Source organism: Erithacus rubecula (assembly GCF_903797595.1).
Source record: "Erithacus rubecula genome assembly, chromosome: 22".
Lineage (NCBI taxonomy): Eukaryota > Metazoa > Chordata > Aves > Passeriformes > Muscicapidae > Erithacus > Erithacus rubecula.
Window position 1 is genome coordinate 2,893,174 of NC_136674.1, and position 19,862 is coordinate 2,913,035.

At 49.2% G+C, this 19,862-nt stretch overlaps 1 protein-coding gene across 3 annotated transcripts in view; it reads right to left on the reverse strand.

The window, feature by feature from the left end:
- Positions 1-4,218: 4,218 nt before the first annotated feature.
- The window catches only part of RPH3AL (rabphilin 3A like (without C2 domains)), a 30,378-nt gene continuing 14,734 nt past the window's right edge, over positions 4,219-19,862 (reverse strand). For all 3 annotated transcript variants that reach the window (XM_079324874.1, XM_079324875.1, XM_079324876.1), the window contains 4 exons: positions 15,851-16,016; positions 10,171-10,275; positions 9,723-9,884; positions 4,219-4,354 (listed from right to left, as the gene is read on the reverse strand). In XM_079324874.1, coding sequence (XP_079181000.1) covers positions 4,320-4,354; positions 9,723-9,884; positions 10,171-10,275; positions 15,851-16,016 — 468 coding nt within the window. In that variant the 3' untranslated portion in view covers positions 4,219-4,319. The remainder of the gene's footprint in view (positions 4,355-9,722; positions 9,885-10,170; positions 10,276-15,850; positions 16,017-19,862) is intronic.

Sequence of the window (19,862 nt, forward strand, 5' to 3'; positions counted from 1 at the left end):
GGAGCAGTGATCTGTGAGCCAGCACCATCCAGAGCCTGCACAGGGATGCAAACCTGGCCAGGCAGAACCTCGGGGCTCTCACCTGCAATTCCCAGGCAGGTCCAGGCCAAGCATCCCACAACTCCCAAATTTCAGTGCTGAAATTACCAATTAGCACCAGAGTGCTGGGATGGGCAGGGGTGAGGGAGAAACAACCCACACCCTCCCAGGGATATTGTGATTTATCACACCAATAAAGTCGTGTCCTGGGCATCTTGGCACCAAGAGCCAATTCCTCATGCTGCAGGCAACACAGCAACTCTGGCAGGCACAGAAAAACAGTGACAAGGTGGAAATTCAAACAGAACACAAGTCACCTGCTATCAAAACTGGGGAAATTTGGCAGTTTCCTCCTTAGCACTTACCACATCAAGGCTGCTCAATGATGCTAATTAAACAGGTACCTCCCAGACACAGCCTGCAAGATTTACATCCCTCATTTGCATTTCTCAGCTTGTTTTTCTTTCCTCCAAGGCACCATTGGAGCACAGGGTGTGATTGCTTGGAGGGGTTTAATTTTCCATTTGGAGATGGAGGTCTGTCCCATCAGCAGCTCAGCTCCTGCTCTCCCACAGTGGGGCTCAGCTGTTCTCTGAGATTTTCTTGGGAAATAAATAATGCTGGGCTCAGCTGCTCTGGGTGATCCAGCTGCTGTCCCAGGGGCTGGGAATGGATCAGTCTGGGGATTCTTTTGAGGCTGAGTCTCTGAAACACCCAGCAGCAGTGCAGGGTTGTTAGGACCAGTCTCAGGAATGTCCCAAATCCAGTCCCAAAACCCAAGACCAGGGCAGCTCCCTGGGATGGGACAGCAGAGCTGGAACAGAAGATGTAAAATTGGCAAACAACTCAAAGCAGCCAGAGTGGCTGCAATTACCATCACCTATGGCAATTGGCCAGCTCTGAAATCAGAAGTCAGTCACCCCTCTCCTGATAAGGCTCTGATTAGCAGCGAGTCACCGGCCTGATAAAAAGTGATAAAAAGTGGGAGGAGGTGAGATCAGATCCTCAAGATCCTGATCTTGTGCAATCCCAGATCAGCTCAAGGTGAAAATTTCCCTGATCCATCACCTGCTGAAAGTCTCACTGTGGGAATGCAGCACCAGCCCCTCCCAAACCTTCCCTGAGCTCCCATCACTGGGAGAGCAGCCCCAGGCTGGAGAGGAACAGAGTGATGGCAGCAGAAAAGGGAGAGCTGGAGACCCTGCAGCCCCCTCCCCTGCAGGAAACAATGCTGGGAGGGAGTGGGGCCGGGTTTAATGGCACAGATGAACTCCAGAAGCTCTTTGCCAGCCTGTGCCACTGGCCAGGCACTCCTGCTGCCCCTCCAGGCTCAGCAGTGGCCAGAACCACCAGAACCACCCTGCCCAAACCTGCTGGTCACCCCTTTGCTCTGGCTGTGCTGAAGGTGCAGACAGCTCTCCCTGCCCTCCCCTCCCAAAATTCAGCTGTAAAACCAAACCAGGGGAACTTGGCAAAGCACAGGCAGCACTTGTGGCTCCAGAGATCCCCCAGCAGCCTCTCCCATCTGGTGGCTGTTGTCATGGCAAGCAGCAACACAAGAGCTGCTCAGTCCTTGACACACTCCATCCTTGGGCTGATGGCAGCTCCCCAGCAGAACAATCCCAGCAGCAATTACTGAGGAGCTTTTAGAATGGGAGAAAGCAAAAAAAAAAAAAAAAAAACCCAAAAAAAAAAAAAAAAAAAAAGAAGCAAAAACCAGATTAAAAAGCTATTTGAAACCTTGAGGCTGAATGCTGAGGGAACAGGAGCAGCCAGGGCTGCTCTGGCAAACAATGAGGAGACACAGAGACACTTCTCTGTGGGCCAAGTTTGTCACAGAGCCTCTGGGCTGTGGGGACAGCACTTGGCTAAGGGACAATTGGTGCTGCTTGGTGAGTCCTGGGTGCAGTGTGGAAAACCTTCACAGAAGGGCTGAGGAGCAAATCTGTGCCACTGCCAGCACAGAGGAGGGGACAGGACAAAAGGTGACCTTCAAGTGCAGGATTCAATTAAACTCCAGCCACATGAATCACAATTCCACTGCCTGGGTTATTGTCTTGCCTTGCTGGAGGATTTGGGGAGTATCTACAAAGAGAAAAGAACTTTTTTTAGTGTTTCACGAATGGCAAGAAGTTGTTACTGAGCAAAAGCTTTATTGTTTCCAGTAGTAAAACAGCACATAAAAGGTGTGAGGGATGGAGATGAGAACAAGAAAATAATAAACACAAATGACCACCAGACTGAGCACGTTCACTGAGCCCTTCTTGCCAGCTCAAAAGACAGATACAAGTTCAGGACGATATTCCAACAAAAGCTGCAAAACACAACCAAGAGAATCAGCACAAAGGGAAAAGTCTTCAAAATAAAATAATGCACAGAGCTGAGTTCCTCACTCAGTTGTGCTTGGATCACATTTTCCAGGACCAGATCCTTCCCTCAATCCAAGAGGATTGAACAATTCTGAACTCAACTCAGCTGGAATTACCCCATGGAGTTAAAACACAGACATAAGAAAGAAAAGTTTCCAGTCTCACTGGCCATGTCAAATTTATCTCTAAGGGTGTTTTACCAAAGCTGGCCTCAGTCAGAAATCAGGCTGGTGCCTGGCAGAGGCACAGCAAGGATTCCCAGGAGTGGGGAAGGGGCTGAGCTGCCTGCACTGCCCAGGATGGGGCACAGGGACAGTCAGAAATGACACTCCTCATTTTAAAAGCTCTTTCCAACTCAGTGCAGAGCTGGTGAGGAGAAAGTAACAGGTTTAAAGAAAACAGAGTCAATTCCTAAAAGCCTTTTTCCTTCTCCTTCTGCTGTAGAATTAGCTTTGCCTGGCAGGCCAGGCTGTCTGAGGCACTGCAGTAATGAGCCAGACAAGCCTCACCAGCACTGTCAAAAGTTTCAAGGCAGAACAGAACTCTTTCTGGTGCCTAAACACTCTGCAAATTGAAGACCCTACAGCTCTCAGAAGGAGCAGCTCTGAAACCACACCAGTATTTCAACAAAATGTGACAGCTGGAGTGAGTTTTTCAGGTACAGCTGACAGTTTTGGCATCACCCATTCCATAGGTGCAGGTTAACAACACAGCCCATGCCATAAAAACCCCTCAGTGGAGAAAAACCCCATTCCCTGCTCTCTCCAACACTGATGGTGTGGAGCCCACATTCAGTGATTGCCATCTCAGGGCCCAAAGGTTTTGTTCTCATTTGTCAAAGGGCAGGGGCAGACCACAGAGGAAGGGCTGGAAGCATTTCACCAGCAACCTGCCACAGCACATTAGCTGGGAAAGCTGCAAGGGAATGGGACTCTGTTGGGCCATGTCCATTTACAGAGCAAGTCAGGGATTGATTTCCAATCCTGCTGGAGTGTTCCAGCACCCAATCCCATTTATCTTCATACTGCAGCCATTTGTAAGAACACACACTACATGCACACAAAGTGCCCAGTGCAAAGAAAAACAGAACAAGAGAGTAATAACTGAGGGGAAAGGCTGACATTAATGGGCTCAAATTGCCTTTAACTCTGTGATTTCAGAGGGAACTTTTTGGAATCCTTTGTTTCTTCATAATAGGCAGGTCAGCTCCAAAGCATTTAATAAAAATCCACAGATTTCTACCAGCCCAGTGTGGATTTTGTCCAGGTCTTCAAAGATCTAATTGCTCTAGAGATGTGAGGTAATTTGATTTTTCTCATCTGTCAGGCTTTAGAGGGAAATTTTCTGTCCTGGAGGATAAGCAGGAGCAGGGCACACAATTTTCAACAGCCTGACTCATGATGACACCACCAGAGTCAGCCAGATGCTCAAGACTTCCAGGAAAAAGGCAAAAGAAAGGCCCTTGCTCATGTAAGTGTGGGAGGGGAATCTGCAGAGCTTTACAAGATAAAAAGTCATCTGAAAGCTTTTTTTATCCAATTTGGGTACTCAGCTGGGCTGGAGCTGCAGCAAACACAATCTGCCCTGATCCCACAGCCTCACACCAGCCAGGGCACAGCCAAAGGGAGGGAAAGAATCACAGCAAACTGTGGGAGTGTTTCTGTACCTGAGCAGAGAGAGAGGGAACAGCAGCACAGCTGCACCAAACCCACCCCAACCAGAACCACCAGCAACCCCTTCCCCCAAAAAAACCCACAGCCTGGGCTCACAGAGGACAGGCAGCTGCTGCCCCAGCTGTCAGCATCCCAAAATCACCCCTGGCAGCAGCTCCTGGCTGCAGTGGGATCTGAGGAATGGCAGTGCTGGATCCAGGGAAAAGCAGCTCCACCTTCAGCTCCACCTTCAGCTCCATCAGAGTCGTGTTCTGCTGTGCACTCCTCGTTTGCCTTCAAAACAAAGAAAGGACAAAAGTTTTGTTTGGAGAGCAGTGAAGGGAGAGGCTCCACCAAGTCATTCTGTGTTGGTTCTGCGTGCTCAGTGCCATTTGAAGAGCTTCCTAAAAATAATAAAGAGAACATCTATGCATCATTAGTCCAGCAGTCAGGGCCCATTAGACTTGATTAAAGGAAGAAAAGACAGGGGGAGGAAATGTGGAAAGGAGGAGGAATGAGGAGCTGTGCTGCTGGAAGTGGTCCTTGAGTGCATGCTCCCCCAAAAAGCCAAACCTCAGCTCTGGGGTGTGACAGAGCAGGTCTGCCATGAGAGCTCCCTGCTCTGCATGAGCCTGGGCCATGGGCAGGACAGCAGCACAGCTGGGGATGGCACAGCACAGCTGGAGATGGCACAGCACAGCTGGGGATGGGCACAGCACAGCTGGAGATGGCACAGCACAGCCCACAGCACAGCTGGGGATGGGCACAGCACAGCTGGGGATGGGCACAGCACAGAAGTGGTCCTTGAGTGCCTGGGGATGGCACAGCCCAGCCCTGCCCTGCTCCACAGCTGCTCTCCTGTGCCCTGAACAAAGCTGAGCTGATCCCTTCAGCCCCCCTGGCTCTGCTGGGACACACCTGCCCCTCCTCTAGAGAAAGGACAGGGGCATCACACTGCAATGGGAATTCTTCCAGGAGGAAAATTCCTCCCAGCAGCTGCTGCCTGACACCCCTGCTGGCAGATAACCTCCTGAGCCATCAAACCTCTCTGTGTGCTCACAAAGGCTCCCCATCCCAGGCTTTTCACTTCCATCTCCCTGGCTTCCCCTGCTCTTCCCTTCCTGCTCTGTTTGCAAAGGTGACATCAAACCTTGCCCTTGATGCTTTGTGCAAACGCTGAATGGAAGGCTGGGGGTGTGAGGAGTGAATGAATTGCAGAGGGCAGAGAACAAGTGTGAGGAGCTGGGGCCAGACAGGCTGTTTGATCAAAGCCAAAGCACAGACCTGGGCAGTGGCAAAGAAGGCACAAAAATAGGAGTTTCATCCCCAGCACAGACTTGTTTCCTGATCTGTGGAGTGAAAGAGCCGAGAGAATGAATCTTTGTCATCCCTCTATTTTGAAGGAAGAAGCCTTCAATTTAAAACTCCATAAAGAATTACAGGAATAGTGAAAGTAATTTATTTTTTAGTTACTCGAGCCTTTATTCACTTAACTTCAAGGCAAGCTTGAAAGAGCTGAAAATGTTTTGCTTCTACCACTCGAGGATGAAAATATTTTAATTCCCTCAAACGTGGAAGGGGGCACAGGCTTCTCCTGAGGTTCATATTTACAAATGCATTGTATCTGGAATGCAAACCTTGAATCATTTCCTAACGCTGCCACTACCCAAATCTATGTTTTATTTATAAGTACAGCAGGACCACTCTGTGCTCTGTGGAGATGAGGAGGCACAGACAGCTCAAAGCTCCTCAGCCATGAAGGCACAATTCAATTTTTTTTTTTTTCACTTTGGGGAAGACAGACAACTTATCCTCCTTGGCAGCAGGAAAACTCAACCCCAGCAAGCTCTGAGCAAATAAAGGGAATAAAGAGCAGTGCCCAAAATTTGATGAGGCTGTTGGTGAAGGAAGGAGAGGCTAGGGGTGGGTGAGGGTCTTTCCTTCCCAAACAGTGCCCTAAATGCAGAGGGAGGGAGAGCAGGGATTTCCCAGCTCCTCCAGCCTGCTGTAAACCAGCCCTGGAAATCCACACTGGCTCACACAAACAAGGAACAAGCCTGAAAACATTTAAACAACTTTCTCAGCAAGCACAGGAAAAACAAAAGTCAACTCCCCAAAGACTGCCATGAAGCAAGTAATTAAAGAAATTACTAACCCATTTGCAGCCTAATTATTGTTAGGACAATTTCTTTTTTTTTTTTTTTTTTTTTTGTCTTCCTACGTGGTATGGAGTAGTCAGACCCACTGAAGCAAAAATTTACCTCCTCATCATCCCTGAGGGAGCAAAGCAGACATCTGAGAAGCAGAATGGAAGGGAAAATAGAAGTGTTAATGCTTTAACTTCAAAGATGCCCAGAGAATTTCCTGCCACAAAAATAATTCTGAGTGGCTGAGCCTGGCTCGTGTATTAACAGCTTGAATATTCATCAGCAAAAGTGGATGCCTGAAACCACAGAGAGAGACAGCACCTCACTTCTCAATCCAGACAATTCCTGAAAGACAAGGCATAAATCCCCCCAAATTAAGAGAGCTGGAAGCAGCATTCCCTGCCCAGCCTCTCCCAGCACAGAGCAGCTACAAGGAAAGGCAGGAGAGAGATGCAGGAGATCAGGAGATGCAGGAGATCAGGAGATGCAGGAGATCAGGAGATGAGATGCAGGAGATGGGCTCAGGCTGCACCTGATGACATCTGGGCACCTTCCCAGCAGGTCCCAGCCTGAGATTGCAAACCAGGAGATCTCTGATTGCAGACCAGGAGATCTCTGATTGCAGACCAGGAGATCTCTGTCCCTCCCCAGGCAGTGCCAGCCTGACCCCAGCTCCCTGTTTGATGTGCTCTGTTGAGGTGCCAGTGCTGCACCACCCTTCAGGCATTAATGATTTACACACACCCTGGCAGGCAGGGCTGGGCAGGCTGTGACTGGCACTCCATCAGCTCCTCTCAAACCTCCAGCAGGGATCAGAGCCTTCTCCAGCCCCACAGCCCAGGGGATTCTCCCATTTCTGTCCCAATTCTGGGACAAAACCCTCAGAGGATGCTGAGAACCCCAGCAATGCAGCACTTGCTGCTGCTCTGAGGAGAGATCACTTTTCCTTAATTTACCCCCTGCAGCAGTCCCAAGATGGGATTTGTTATCTCCATTAAAAGCTCTCCCTGGGCTAATAAAAACCACTGTAAGATATTGATTATTTCTTTGTTTCATTCTGTTTAATATTCCTTAATAAAAATGTCATAATCAACACAAGTGAGGATTTTGCTCTGTTTTTTCAATCTCTCAGCATCAGCTGTGCAGCCAGAACAAGGTGAGTCACCTGCCCTAGCTGGGAGCTAGGGAAAAGAGGGAAAAGGAAGATTGTGCTTCTTCCATATGTGCAAATTTAATTTTCCCTAGGATAAAACATTCTTAAGGAAAAGGAGTGACCTTCCTCTTGAAAGCTATCACATCAGAGCAGGCACCTCCAGGAGCTGGAGCTTCAGAAGCACAACAAGCACCAGGCCCTCAGAAAAAGGTGCTTTTGAAAAGCTTTGAGAGCAGGTGGTTAAAAAAAAAATTAAAAAATAATATAAAATTGGCAGCCTCTCAACTCACCACTCTCCTGAAACTTTGGCTCATGGGCTGAGGTTGCCTAAATCCCAAGGCAGCTCTGACAATGACTCATTTTATGACAAACTCCTTCATTATCTGCCCCAACAAACAGGAGCTGGAGCAGCACTGGAAACATCCAACTTTTCCTTAAGAGTTCCTTGTTTTCCCTTGGCCACCACCCTTCAGGCTGAGAGGGCTCAGGACTGTGAGAGCAGCTGCTTTGGCAGCATCACTCCCAAAATCCCTGCTCTGGAGGTGCCCTGGGATTTCAGGATGCTCAAGTGCTCTGCAAATTTGCACTTGAGAGCAGAGCTAGAGGTGAGAAAAAGAAGTGCAAAGAAAGTCAGTGGTGGAACAACACCTGAGGTGATAATATGAAGCAAAAATTGCTCCTGACATGGTGTTGTAAAGGTGCAGAGGAAATCATCTTTTAACAGCCCCATCTTGCAGCTGAGGATCAGCAATTTAAATGAGGATCTTTGGCCCTTGCTCTGGTTTTGGGAGCTGTTCCACAGGCAGGGAGATGCTGGGGAGAGTTTTTCCATCCAGCACCCATCCCCTCCATCACTCTTTAAATAACCCATAGCAAGAGCAGCCCCAGTTTGCTGGCAGAGAGGCACCCAGGGTGCTGAAATACTCACTGCTGGTTTCCTGCCTCCCTCCCTGGGTTTGGGAGGCCACAGAGCCCCTGCACCAGGGCTCTTGTCTGAACAATCCAGCCCCTCCTGCAGGAACACTGAGAAATAAATGACCCCAGGCATAATAAAGATCTTTGCAGGAACTCCCTGGGCAACCAACCTGGCTTAACCTTTTCCTTAGCAGGGTCCTCTCTACATCTCAGGGCCAGCTTTAACTGGGCTCAGGAGATTGCTGCAGTTTTGCTTTTTAAAACACCTGCCCATGCTGTTATTTTAGCTCTCCCCCATCTACATAAGGAGATTTGACCCCTTGTGCCAAGCTTTGCATACAAAGTTTTAACAGCAAAAAGGCTTTTTTTTTTTAATTTTTTTTTTTTCCTTTGAAATGGTGTTTGCACTGTCATGGCCAGGCAGCAGCTGGCTCAAAGAGAAGCAGAGAAGCTACAAAATGCTGAGCACAAACACATTGCCCAGGTCCATCAGAGGCACCCAAAGGGTCACCTGGCATCCAGCAGCCCCATCCCAACCCCACAGGACAACCTGCAGCTCCTCTCCACGGGCAGCAGAGCCACCCCACAGCAGGAACCCTCCCTCTCCCATTCCACACCCAACAGGAGCTTAAAATAAACCACCCAGCCTCATCCAGGACACAGCAGAACCACCACTGCTTTGGTTTGCCTTGTGAAAAACCAAAATAAAACTGCAAGTCCCTGAAAGCTGGGGAGGGAGGGAGGAGCAGAGAACCAATTTTGAGCTGCCTGTTTCTAGCAGAAGTGTGGGGAGGGGACCACAAAGGATGAACCTGCTCTCTCTAATCCCATTTATACCTCAACATGCCCAGCACCAGCAGGCTCAGGAGGAACAGGAGAGGCAGTTCAGAGGGCAGGGATGCTCAGAAGGGAACAGTGCTGGATGATAACTTGAGGGGTTAGTGACTAAATTAGTGGGAACTGCAGAGAGAACACATTTGCATCTCTTTCAGCTGCTTCAGGTGTGATAGCAGCCTCTGCTTTCCCAGGCACTTAATTGTTCTGAGGTTTTTGAGAGGGGGAAAAAAGTGCCTTTTTCCTTCTGCACTGCAGAGTTCTGGGAAGAGCCATGCTTGGCTTCAAGAGCCACCTCACTTCAGGAAAAATGTTGGTCATAAAGCTGCTTTGAGGGGATGCTCAGTCAGCCCTGCAGGACAGAGAGGAGCTGCAGGCTCTGCAGGGACACAGCCCCAGCCTCTGGGTGCAGGCAGCTCCCACCCCACACTATTACTCATGCTGCAGAAAAGGTTTTGCATTCAGGGGAGAAGGTGTGACACCATGACAGCACCTGCCAATACAAAAAAAAAGGAGCAGGGAAGAGTGATGCAGCTTTGGGGGAGCTGTGCTTCCAGGGAATTCAGCCCCCCCAAAAAAAGCAGGGATGAGCTCAGAGAGGGGTGCAGCTTACCAGGGGTGCTGGTGTCACTGTGGTGCCTGTCCCAGGGCTGGTCACTGTGGCCACTCTCCGTGGGGCTCAGCTCAGCCCCCTGCTCACTGCCCAGTGACACTGGGGGGGACTGGGGGGTCCCCAGGGCTCTGCCCATGGCCTGGATGGGTCCCCTGGTGGCTGCTGCAAGGACAGAGATGCTGCTGAGCTGGATCCTAAAGGAGCAGGAACAGCCCAGCTGGACCCAGCCAGGAGCTGGGTGACCCCCAGACCTTGTGCTGTGCTCCCAGCAAACACCAGTGACTCCAGTGCTGTGAGACCAGGAGTGGGGAGCTGGCCAGGGATGTGCTGCAGGCCATGGAATGACCCAGGGAGGAATCCCAGACCCTCAGCCACAGATGAGCCAAGAGCCAAACATTCAAGCAGTTCACTCTCCCCCCCTCCAGCCAAAGGAACTGCAGCTCCTCACCCATTCCTGCTTGGAGCTTCCTCCCCTGTGATCCCACAGGGATGGGTTTGTCATCCAGGCTGGAGGAGCTGAGCTCAGAGTCACTCTCACTGTCACTGGAAACCACTGCAGGAGAGATCAGGGGAGAGAGTTATCCACAATCCACAGAGTTATCCACAATTCACAGAGTTATCCACAATCCACAGAGTTATCCACAGTTCACAGTTATCCACAGTTCACAGTTATCCACAATTCACAGTTATCCACAATCCACAGAGTTATCCACAATTCACAGAGTTATCCACAGTTCACAGTTATCCACAATTCACACATATTCACAATTCACAGTTATCCACAATCCACAGAGTTATCCACAATCCACAGAGTTATCCACAATCCACAGAGTTTTCCACAATTCACACACATTCATAATCCACACAGTAACTGACAAATGACAAAGTTATTCACAGTTCACACACTTATTCACAATCCAGTTATCCACAATTCACAGTTATTTACAATTCACAGTTATTCACAATCCACACACTTATTCACAATTCCTCCCAAATAAAACAGGAACAAGCCCTGGCTCACTGCTCACCTCCTCCTCTCCAGAGCAGACCCTCCCTGCAGTTCCTCCCCAGCTGCTCACACCCAACACTATGTGGTTTTACTTTCTGCAGATGATTTATAATCCTGCTGCACACACTCCAGTGTGCAGACTCCACAAGGCACCACAGGGCTCCTGTGCCACTTTTGCTGCTCCAGGCTCTTGTTTCTGCTCCCACTGCCCCATCCCAAGCCCCCTCCTGCTGGTATTTGCTGCCTCCCACTCACAGTGACCCTCTAAGGGCAGGTTCAGGCTCCTGCCTGTACCTGCTCCACCCCTGGGTAATGTAGACAGAGGTTTTTTTTCCCCTCCAAGCTGCATTTCAATTGTAAGATCTAAGAGGGAAACACCAGGTAAATCCTGAGCACAGGAAATCATCAGCAAATTACATTATTCCCATCCCCAAAGCTCCAAAGGGAAGGATCACTCCTTTTCCTTAAGGAGACTCCTATTTCAAAGCTGCTTTTTTTTTTTTTTTTTTTTTTTTCCTCTGAATTTTTCTTCCCCTGAATCCTGGCTCTCTTCCTGCTGCTTTCCACTCCCCACATTTTCCAGAAGAGCTGAAGGAGCCTCATTCTGCCAGACAGAGCTTCCCAAACTGGCAGGTTCTTCCCACTTTTCCATGCAATTATGCAAACACCTCTCCTGCTTACCCTGGTGTAAGAGATAACTCAACTGTCAGCTGCTCTGGGGAAAATGAGAATGGTGTTTTTCCCAATTCCTGGGTTTTTGTGATGGTTTGAGCTCAGAACAGAAATGGTGGGGATGAGGAGGAAGGTAATGGGAAAAAAAATAAATTAAAAAATCAGTCTTTTGTTTGAGGGATTGCAGCTCCAGCTCTTCTCCATGTGAGCAGGGAGATAGCAACTCGCCAGCCAGGTCACAACTGAGGGAAAAAAACAGAAAATCAGCCCAGGAGGGATGTAAAGTAGGTAACACTCAACCTACAGCCTCTCCTGTCAGAATAGGAAGCCCCAGTGAGTTTTTTTAGACCCATCAGGACATCCCTGGAATCCCACATTCCTGTGAGAGGTGATTTTCTCTGTGACTGAACAAACCCCACAGAGAGGGACATGGGGATCCTTCCCCTGGCACAAAGCAGGAGCTGTCAAATATTCCTGCCAAGCACCTTCTGTATGCAAGGCAGCAATCTGTACTATACAAAATACTTCATTTTAAAAAAAGGGAAGTGAATATCTAAAGTAAAGCTAACATCTCTGAGGATATTAAATTTTTCTTCCAGTGTTATTGCAAAGTATTATTGAAGCTGCCCTGGCAGGCAGCTCCTCACACACAGCCTTTCCCTTCACGAGATGAGGGGCTGCAATGCTGGCTGAGAGTCCTCAAATCAAAGGTTTGTCTGAAAAACATCTTCATGACTACCCCAGAACTCCCTGGGAGAGGTGGGGAGTTCCATATAAACACTTAAAAACAATCCATACATACCACAGTGGGTTTTTTTTTTCCCTATGCAATCCAAACCTCAGCTCTAAGGCTCATTCTGACCATCTTATTGCTCAATTCTCTCACAAGATGAAGTCCTGTTCCATTTGGTCATCATCTTTATTTTTTTTTTTTTTTTCTGCCCTCCTGGATTCATAAAATGCATTGCTTTAGAACAAGTTCTTCCTCCATGAATCCTCTGAAAATGCTGGGAGCCAGGATTTATTTGGAGAAGGCCCCAGTGAATCAGTGGAGGTGACTTTAGCTGCCTGTCCTCCTGCCACTCAGCAGCTCAGAGAGAACCAGCACAAGGGGAAGAAAATATTAATGACTCCAAGGCACCACAGGACCAGCCCTGTCTGCTCTCATTTCCTCTGCTGCCAGTAACAGTGTGTTTTACTCACTGCACCAAAGTCTCTCTTTCAGGTAATCCTTCATCCAAAACTCCCAGACCTTCTGCTGGCACATTCCAGAGCCCAGAAGATTTAAATCTGGTGTTCCAGCAGTTGCTGATATATCAATAAGAGTCGTTGGACAGCTGTTCTTTCAGAGAACAGAACAGATTCATCCCTATCTCCAGCTGACTGGGGGAAAAAAAAAAAAAAAAAAGCTCATAAAATAAAATCTGCTGAGATAAAACTTGCTGAAAAGCAGCATTTCCCCAGGGATGGGTCACTCAGGGAGAGCCTGGAGCCCTGCAGCTGCTGGCAGAGCCCAGGGTCCCTCCACACCTGCACAGGGAATGCTGAGGGACACTGATCCCACAGGCAAATCAGGACGTGGGGAGGCTGTGCTGAGGCCAAGGGGAAGGAGCACTTGGCTGGGGCTGGGATTGTTGTTCCATGTGTGATTTTGGCAGGGGAAGAGCTGCCCCAGCTCCCTGGTGCTGCCAGCGCAGGGCAGGGCTCAGCCTGGCACACACAGAGCTTGGCACGTCCTGCAGCTGCCAAAACCAGGGGGAAGCACGTGGGAATCACAGCCCCAGGCAAACCCAGCAGAGCCAGGATGAGCAGAACCCCTGAGCAGGGCTCAGCCTGCAGCAGCACCCAGATTTTGGGGGGAGCAGGGAAGGCGACAGCTCCTGGTTGCTGCAGGTGGGAAAGTGAAAGGAGATGAGATGAGGATTTATTGCAGCCCAGGATCTCACTGAGGGCAGCTCCTGGGCCAGATCACACCCAGTGTTGCTTTTCCACCCAGCTGCTTTTCCTGCAGAACTCAGGAAAAAGCAAAACCTGCTGCTCTTGCTCCCACCCCCTGACCCAGCGCAGAATCCCACCCACATTCCAGCACATGGAGCAGAGCTGCTGCCCAGCAGAAAGAAATATTGCTGCTATTCTCCTCCTGACAATACATTTGTGCCTTAATTAATAGCAGGGTTCCCATGGCAACTGCTTGTTTATAACAGAAAAACTAAAGGCACCAGCAAATCCCAGTATCAGCGAGCACGGGGGGAATACTGGGTGTGCAGAAATAAAACTTCTGCCTGGTGGGGTTGGATTTTCTTCCTAGAGGAACATTCCTGCCCTCCCTGGGTGCTGTTGCCTTCCACCCTCCTGCAGTGGGAGCAAATATCAGGTTCTGACTCTGGTCCCTTGCTTTTGAAGGGGAAAAAAGAGACACCTGAAGTTTGTCCCATCCCTGCTGAATGGCAGCTCCTGGCAGGGAGGATGCTCAGGGCTTGTGGCAGAACTTGAAGCCCTGAAGAGCTCAGGGATGGCTCCTCCAGCACATCAGAGATGAGCAGAGGGGCTGGACAGGGCTGGCCAAGATCATGGGAACCCCATGGAGAGCATCAGAGCCAGGCATGGGAAATGCCAGAGCTCATTGCAGAGAACATCCTGCAAAAAAACCACTGGGAGCTGCAAGGATGTGTCTGGGTGAGGCTGTGCAAGGTGAGAGCTGACAAATGCAGGGAACCTGCCTGGCACAGCTCAGCCCAGCTCCAGCTGCAGATTCAATACCAGAGAAGAGGCTGCAGAGCTGTGGGATGACAAACTGCAGGAGTCCCAGCACTGGCAGCTCCAAAAGAGGTAAAAGGAGGGGGCAGATGCACAAGCTCCCAGCTCCAGAGATGAATTACAGCCTGCAGTGCCCACTGAAAGCTGTCCAGAGGACAGGCAGCCTCACAGAGAAGGGCAACAGGGGAAAAAAAGCACTGGAAAATAAAGCCATAAATTAATATTACCCAACCCATAAAGCAGCAGCCAGACTAACACCAGAGGGCAGGGACAAAGGCAGCTCACCACCCACATCAAAGCTCACCAAAGGTCACTTTGCTGTCCTCCCCCTGCTCCTGCCTGTATTTATGGGGAAACCTTCTCCAGAAAAACAAAACTCAGCTGAAAAGCTGAGCTGAGCAGCAGGGCCAGCTCTGGGCTCAACAGATTCCACTCTCAATGTTTTCTCTGTCATGTGAACAAAAAACAACCTCATCAATCAGTCCCTCTTGCTAAGACAACTCCTTCCAAGCATCTCCTGGAGGGAAACACAACCATCTACTGTTGATCTAATTTGTCTTTAATTGCAAAAGTTACAGTAGGGCTGGGAGTGCTTTCTTAGCTGGGCCCTGAAGAGAAGCTTTGTAAACCCAAGTCTCCTGAGGTTTCTTTATTAAAAGGTTATTTCCCCCTGCACTTCTGGGAAGAAGTGGAAGAGTGCAGCTGGTTCACTTCTCCAGCTGAGGGGATCCAACAAGAAAAAGGGGAGAGGGCAGGCAGCTCTGCTAAGCACACAGAGAGAAAGGAAATCAAAGCAGGCTGGCAGCAGCTGTGATCCTGCAGCACTCCCATGCTGGCACAGCAGCTCCAACCAGCTCACAGGGATGGGAGGAATCTGCCCAGCAGGGCTGGGACTAATCTGGGCCACCAACAGGCACTTGAGTATCAGCAAATCCTCAAAAAAACCAGCACACCATTGTGATAATTTATAAAGGATTCATGTTAATCATAGAAGTTTTGGAGTTTGTATAAACCAGAATACTTAGGTGAGGCATGGACCTGGATAAAGGGAAATATATGATTAAAATAATTCTGTTTTAAATTCTCCTGTTATGAATATAATGTTTTTTGAGTAAGTTGCATCTAATACCAGTTTGCAAAACAAGACTCTCCCACAGTCTGATAGATTTTGCAAAATCAGAGTTCCTGCCTTTGTGTGATCAATGCTGCATATCTGCTAAGCCCAGACTTCCCAACTTCTGCCATTCCTTATCTGCCAAGACCAGATGGTTATCTCTGAGACTTGGCAGATCACTCAGAGACTTCACATCACCCAGAGATCCCATGGATGTTTTTCTGACCACCACTGCTTACCTGGCAGAATTGTGACAACAAAAAAATCTCAAGTATTGATGCCTACAAGGAAACCATGCTATAAAAAGGAGCTGCAAACCAAAGTTTGGTGGAGCATGGAGTGGGCAGTGACCCCCAGGTATCCCCAGTGCTGCACTGCTCTATATAAAACAAACCAATCTAAATTTTGCTGAATATGAGACTGTTTCCCATCTATAACACCATAAAACTCCAACACCCAACCATTCCTCATGGAATAACAGCTCCAAGAGCAACCCCTGGCTGCTGGGATCCTGGCAGCTGGAAGGAAGAAGCCAGGTTCCTTTTCCCCACCATTTTCCTGGCTGGGATGACCAACCTTTTCCCCTGGCCCAGGTGAAGGAGTGGCTGCTGCTGCTCTCAGGTTCTGGCACCTCACCCTGCCAGGGCTGGGGCTGCAGCTCCTGGGCTTTGCTGCTGCTCTTCAAAGGAGTGATGTACTTGGGCAGCCCTCTGTAGAACCACGCCCCAGACCTCTTCCACACCTGCCAGAGACACAAAACACCTTCAGCTGGGTTTTTACAGCAAAATGAGATCCCCACCAAGCTCAGCTCCCTCTGATCCCAAATTCCTGCCCTGTCCTTGCCAGCCCAGATTCATCTCTGTCCTCCTTCCAGCACTAAGAACTCCCAGATGAGAGAGAGCAGCAGGTACAGATGGAGGGAGGAGCAGAAGGGGATGGCAGCAGGGCTGTACCTACAGCACAAAACCTCAGTGTTCATCTCACAGAGCAATTCAGGCCAAGGCAGATCATGTAAGGAGCTTGAAAACCCCAGAACAAGACTCAAATAACCTGAACCTGCAGCAGGAAAGGGACCCCGAGCACTAAACTGTAATATCTGCTCTAAGAACAGCCTCTCCTCTCTAATTTAGCTTTAATGCAGCTCATGATGAAGGCACTCTATTAAGAATATTTAATATAAAGCCTGCTGTAAGCCAAGGGAAGGGAGAAGGGTGGCAGCTCAGACAAGGAGAAATGGCCTCTTACAAACCTAATTCTTGTGTGCCTTCCAGCAGCCTGATAATGAGCTAATGACACAGCCAGGGCAAAAATAAGTTAACATAGTAAAAATATCATTTTTTATTTCTTGCACCTCTGCTCAGGGTGGAGGAGATCATCAGTGTTTCCACTCCAAGTTCCCAAAGCATTCTGCACACAGTTCCATCATGATGGCAGTGGGTGCAAAAGCAGATACCCCTAATTGCAGCAGCACAATTGCAATTTGCCTTTAGAGCTTAATCAAAGCAGAGGGCAGTGACAACACCTGACATTCAGGAGCTGCTCCCAAAAATCAGCTTTGATGGTTTCCTTGTTCCCAGTCCAGTGGCACCAACATAGAGCTCAAATCTCTGAATTTGGGGTCTTGAAAGCCAAGTACAGGTGATCAGAATTCAGAGAGGGAGCTGGTAATGTGGTTTTTAAAAAAGAGCAGCCAGCAGAAGGAAGCAGAGCATTGCTGTGACCCAGCAGAGTGCAAGGGGAGGCTCATGCATAGAACAGGATCTGCATCCCACAGCTACACCAGCATTTTCCTGCTACCTTACCACCCAGCAGGAGGCTGAGCCTGCCATCCAGGCAAAAATCTGGGGAGGCAGCTTCCCAAGAATGCAAGCTGTTGTTCAGCAGAGGGGGTTTGGCAAGGCAGGACACCCCAGCAGCTCCTTCCCCTGTGCCAGGAGCCAAAGTGACCCAGCCAGCCAAGGCAGAGGCTGGCACAGCTCCTTCTGTCCCTCCTGCTGGCAATGGGGACTGCACAGCAGTTGGGGGAGTGTGTCAAACAGCACATGGTGCAGCACAGGGACAGCCCCTGGCTCCTGAGAATGGGGACATTTCTGAAGAGTGGGACAGACAACCCTGCACAGAGCTGTCTGCAGCTCAGGTTCATGCTGGAGCTGCAGGATGGACAAGCCCAGATCTCCCTGAGGAAGGTTTTGGGAGCAGCTGCACCCACAGCAGGAGAACAGGAACAGGGCTGGAAATCATCCATCCCTGACACACACTGGGAATCTGGTGCACACACACCTTCCCTGGATAAAGTGCTGGGGAGGAAACAGCCCTCTGGTACAGCACTCTCTGAACAGACCTGGCAACATCTGTAATTTAATTTGAAGCACTGCAGAGACCTATTATCTTCAGGCGAGCTCCAATTTAGACACACCATAAAACCAATCAGACACAGCATGGATGGCTGGAACAAAGGCTGGCCACCCCCAGGATCCTCACTGCCCCAAAGCAAGTCGTTTGAGAAAGAGTTAATGACATAACACACCCAGCCCTGATGTGGTAATGCTACTATAAAATTGATTCTCTGCATATATATATTCCCTTTAAATTGGTGCTTCTAATAGAGTTTGGTCCTGTTATGGCAGTAGTGAAATTGTTTTGAAATCAGCTCTGAAACAGCTGCAGCAAGATGCTGACCCTGGGATGGATTCAGCCCCTCTGCCCCCCCAGGTTGGCAGCACAGCCCATCCCAAAGGATCCCATCCTGCTCTGCACATGGGGCACTTTGGCACCCTTGGATGCTGCTATTGATGGCCAGAGGGGCCTGACAGCAAAGTCCTTGCTTGGTTTTAAATTAATACATCTGTAACTGAGCCTTGAGAATACAATTCCTGTTTATTAGGAGGAGTTTACTCTTGCCAAGGAAAGGGAGGGTGTTGCTCCCACCAGCTCACATTAAGGAGAATTTTGTTCCCCACAGCAGCCTGAGTCTGGGTGGAGCTGGAATGTCACCAGGGAGAGGGACAGCCATGGCCATGGCAGATAAATGCCTTTTATAACCCTGATAATGCTCCCATTAAAGTTGCATCAAGCCATCATTGCAGCTATGGAGTGACACATGCAGAAGCAGATGGGGATTTTATCCTGCACTTTCAGGTGCAGCCTGGAAATGGGACCTAACAGGGAATCACTGGACCCTGGTGAGACTCATGTTGCTGCCCAAACTTCCCTGAGCACATAAGTGCTAAAACAAGCTCCTGAACAGGGAAAACATTAGGACTTGCTGATAAAGAGGCAGATCACAGCTGAGGGAATCATAACAAAATAAACACTTGCAGCCTCCCCAGAGCCCTCCCCACCAAACCACATCCCATAAACAGAGATGCAAAAACGATGCACAAGCCAGGTTTTGCTGTGCCATGGAGGAGCTGTTCCCATCCTTCAGCCCTTCCCTTCCCTTCCCAGCAATCTGGGCTTGGTGAGAGGAAAACCACCCCTTCCACCTTCCCAGCAACACCAAAAGGTGGGGAAGCAGCTTCCTGTGGGCTACAGGCAAGGAAAAATCACCTGCAGGTGCAGCCAACCCTGGGAGGACCTTGCTGGCATTCCCTGCTGTGCCCACATTCCCACACAGCCCCTTTGTCCCCCCCAGCTCTCCCTGGCACCAGGGAAGGAGCCAGCCCTCCCCAGCCTCGTTATTTGCATTCATCTGCTTTTCCATAACACAGAGATTTCCAATTACATTATTTACAGCAATCTGCTGTCGACTCCCACATTCAGCACTTGAGGATGAAGGGAATTAAAAGGCAGTGAAATTACCATTCCCAGCTTTGTTTCTGGAATAGCAAAATCCATCACCCCCCTGACCCTGACTGCAGTGGCTGCCAGCCTTCAAACATTTATCATCCCCCTTTCAATCAGGCTCTTTTTTTTTTCCCCCCAACCCGTGGCTCTATTCTAGAGGACACTATTTTGGGTCTAGCTACTCGCTGCCACCCCCAAAATAATATGGCAGAGGCTATTGATGAATTCTTTCAATTGCAAACAGGTGCACATGGCTCTGGTTCAATACAGAGTCACCCAAAATAAACACCCCCCTCTCCATCCTTGGGGTGTTTTGCCAAAAAAATCGTCATGCCAGGCAGGAATAACCCCAAGATATGCTGCTTTAAGTGGTAGGAGTGGATATGTGGAAAGGGAAGCCCCCAGGGGCAAAAGGGGAGGAGATGACTCCGTTCCTCCAGCACAAAAAAATCTTTGCGTGGTTGTCATAAACAGAAAAGCAGCCAGCCTTGAAAATGCTGTGTGGTGAAAGAGAAGGAATGAAAAGGAAAATTAAAACTTTTAACAGGTCCTTGGTAGCTGATTCTCTTTCATATTCGAGGGAGTTTAAAAAAAAAAAGAGCTTTCTCTCTCCCCCCACCCCACCCAAACTGCTTTCATTATCCCCACAATTCTGGATGTGTCAATTCAAATGTAAATGTGCACGAATGCTTCCAAGAGGATTTTAATTACAATGATAGCATCGCTAATTATGGAGATATATATATAAAATAGATATAAAGGGGTAATTCAGGAAGGTGCTCTGCAGAATCTGGCACTATCA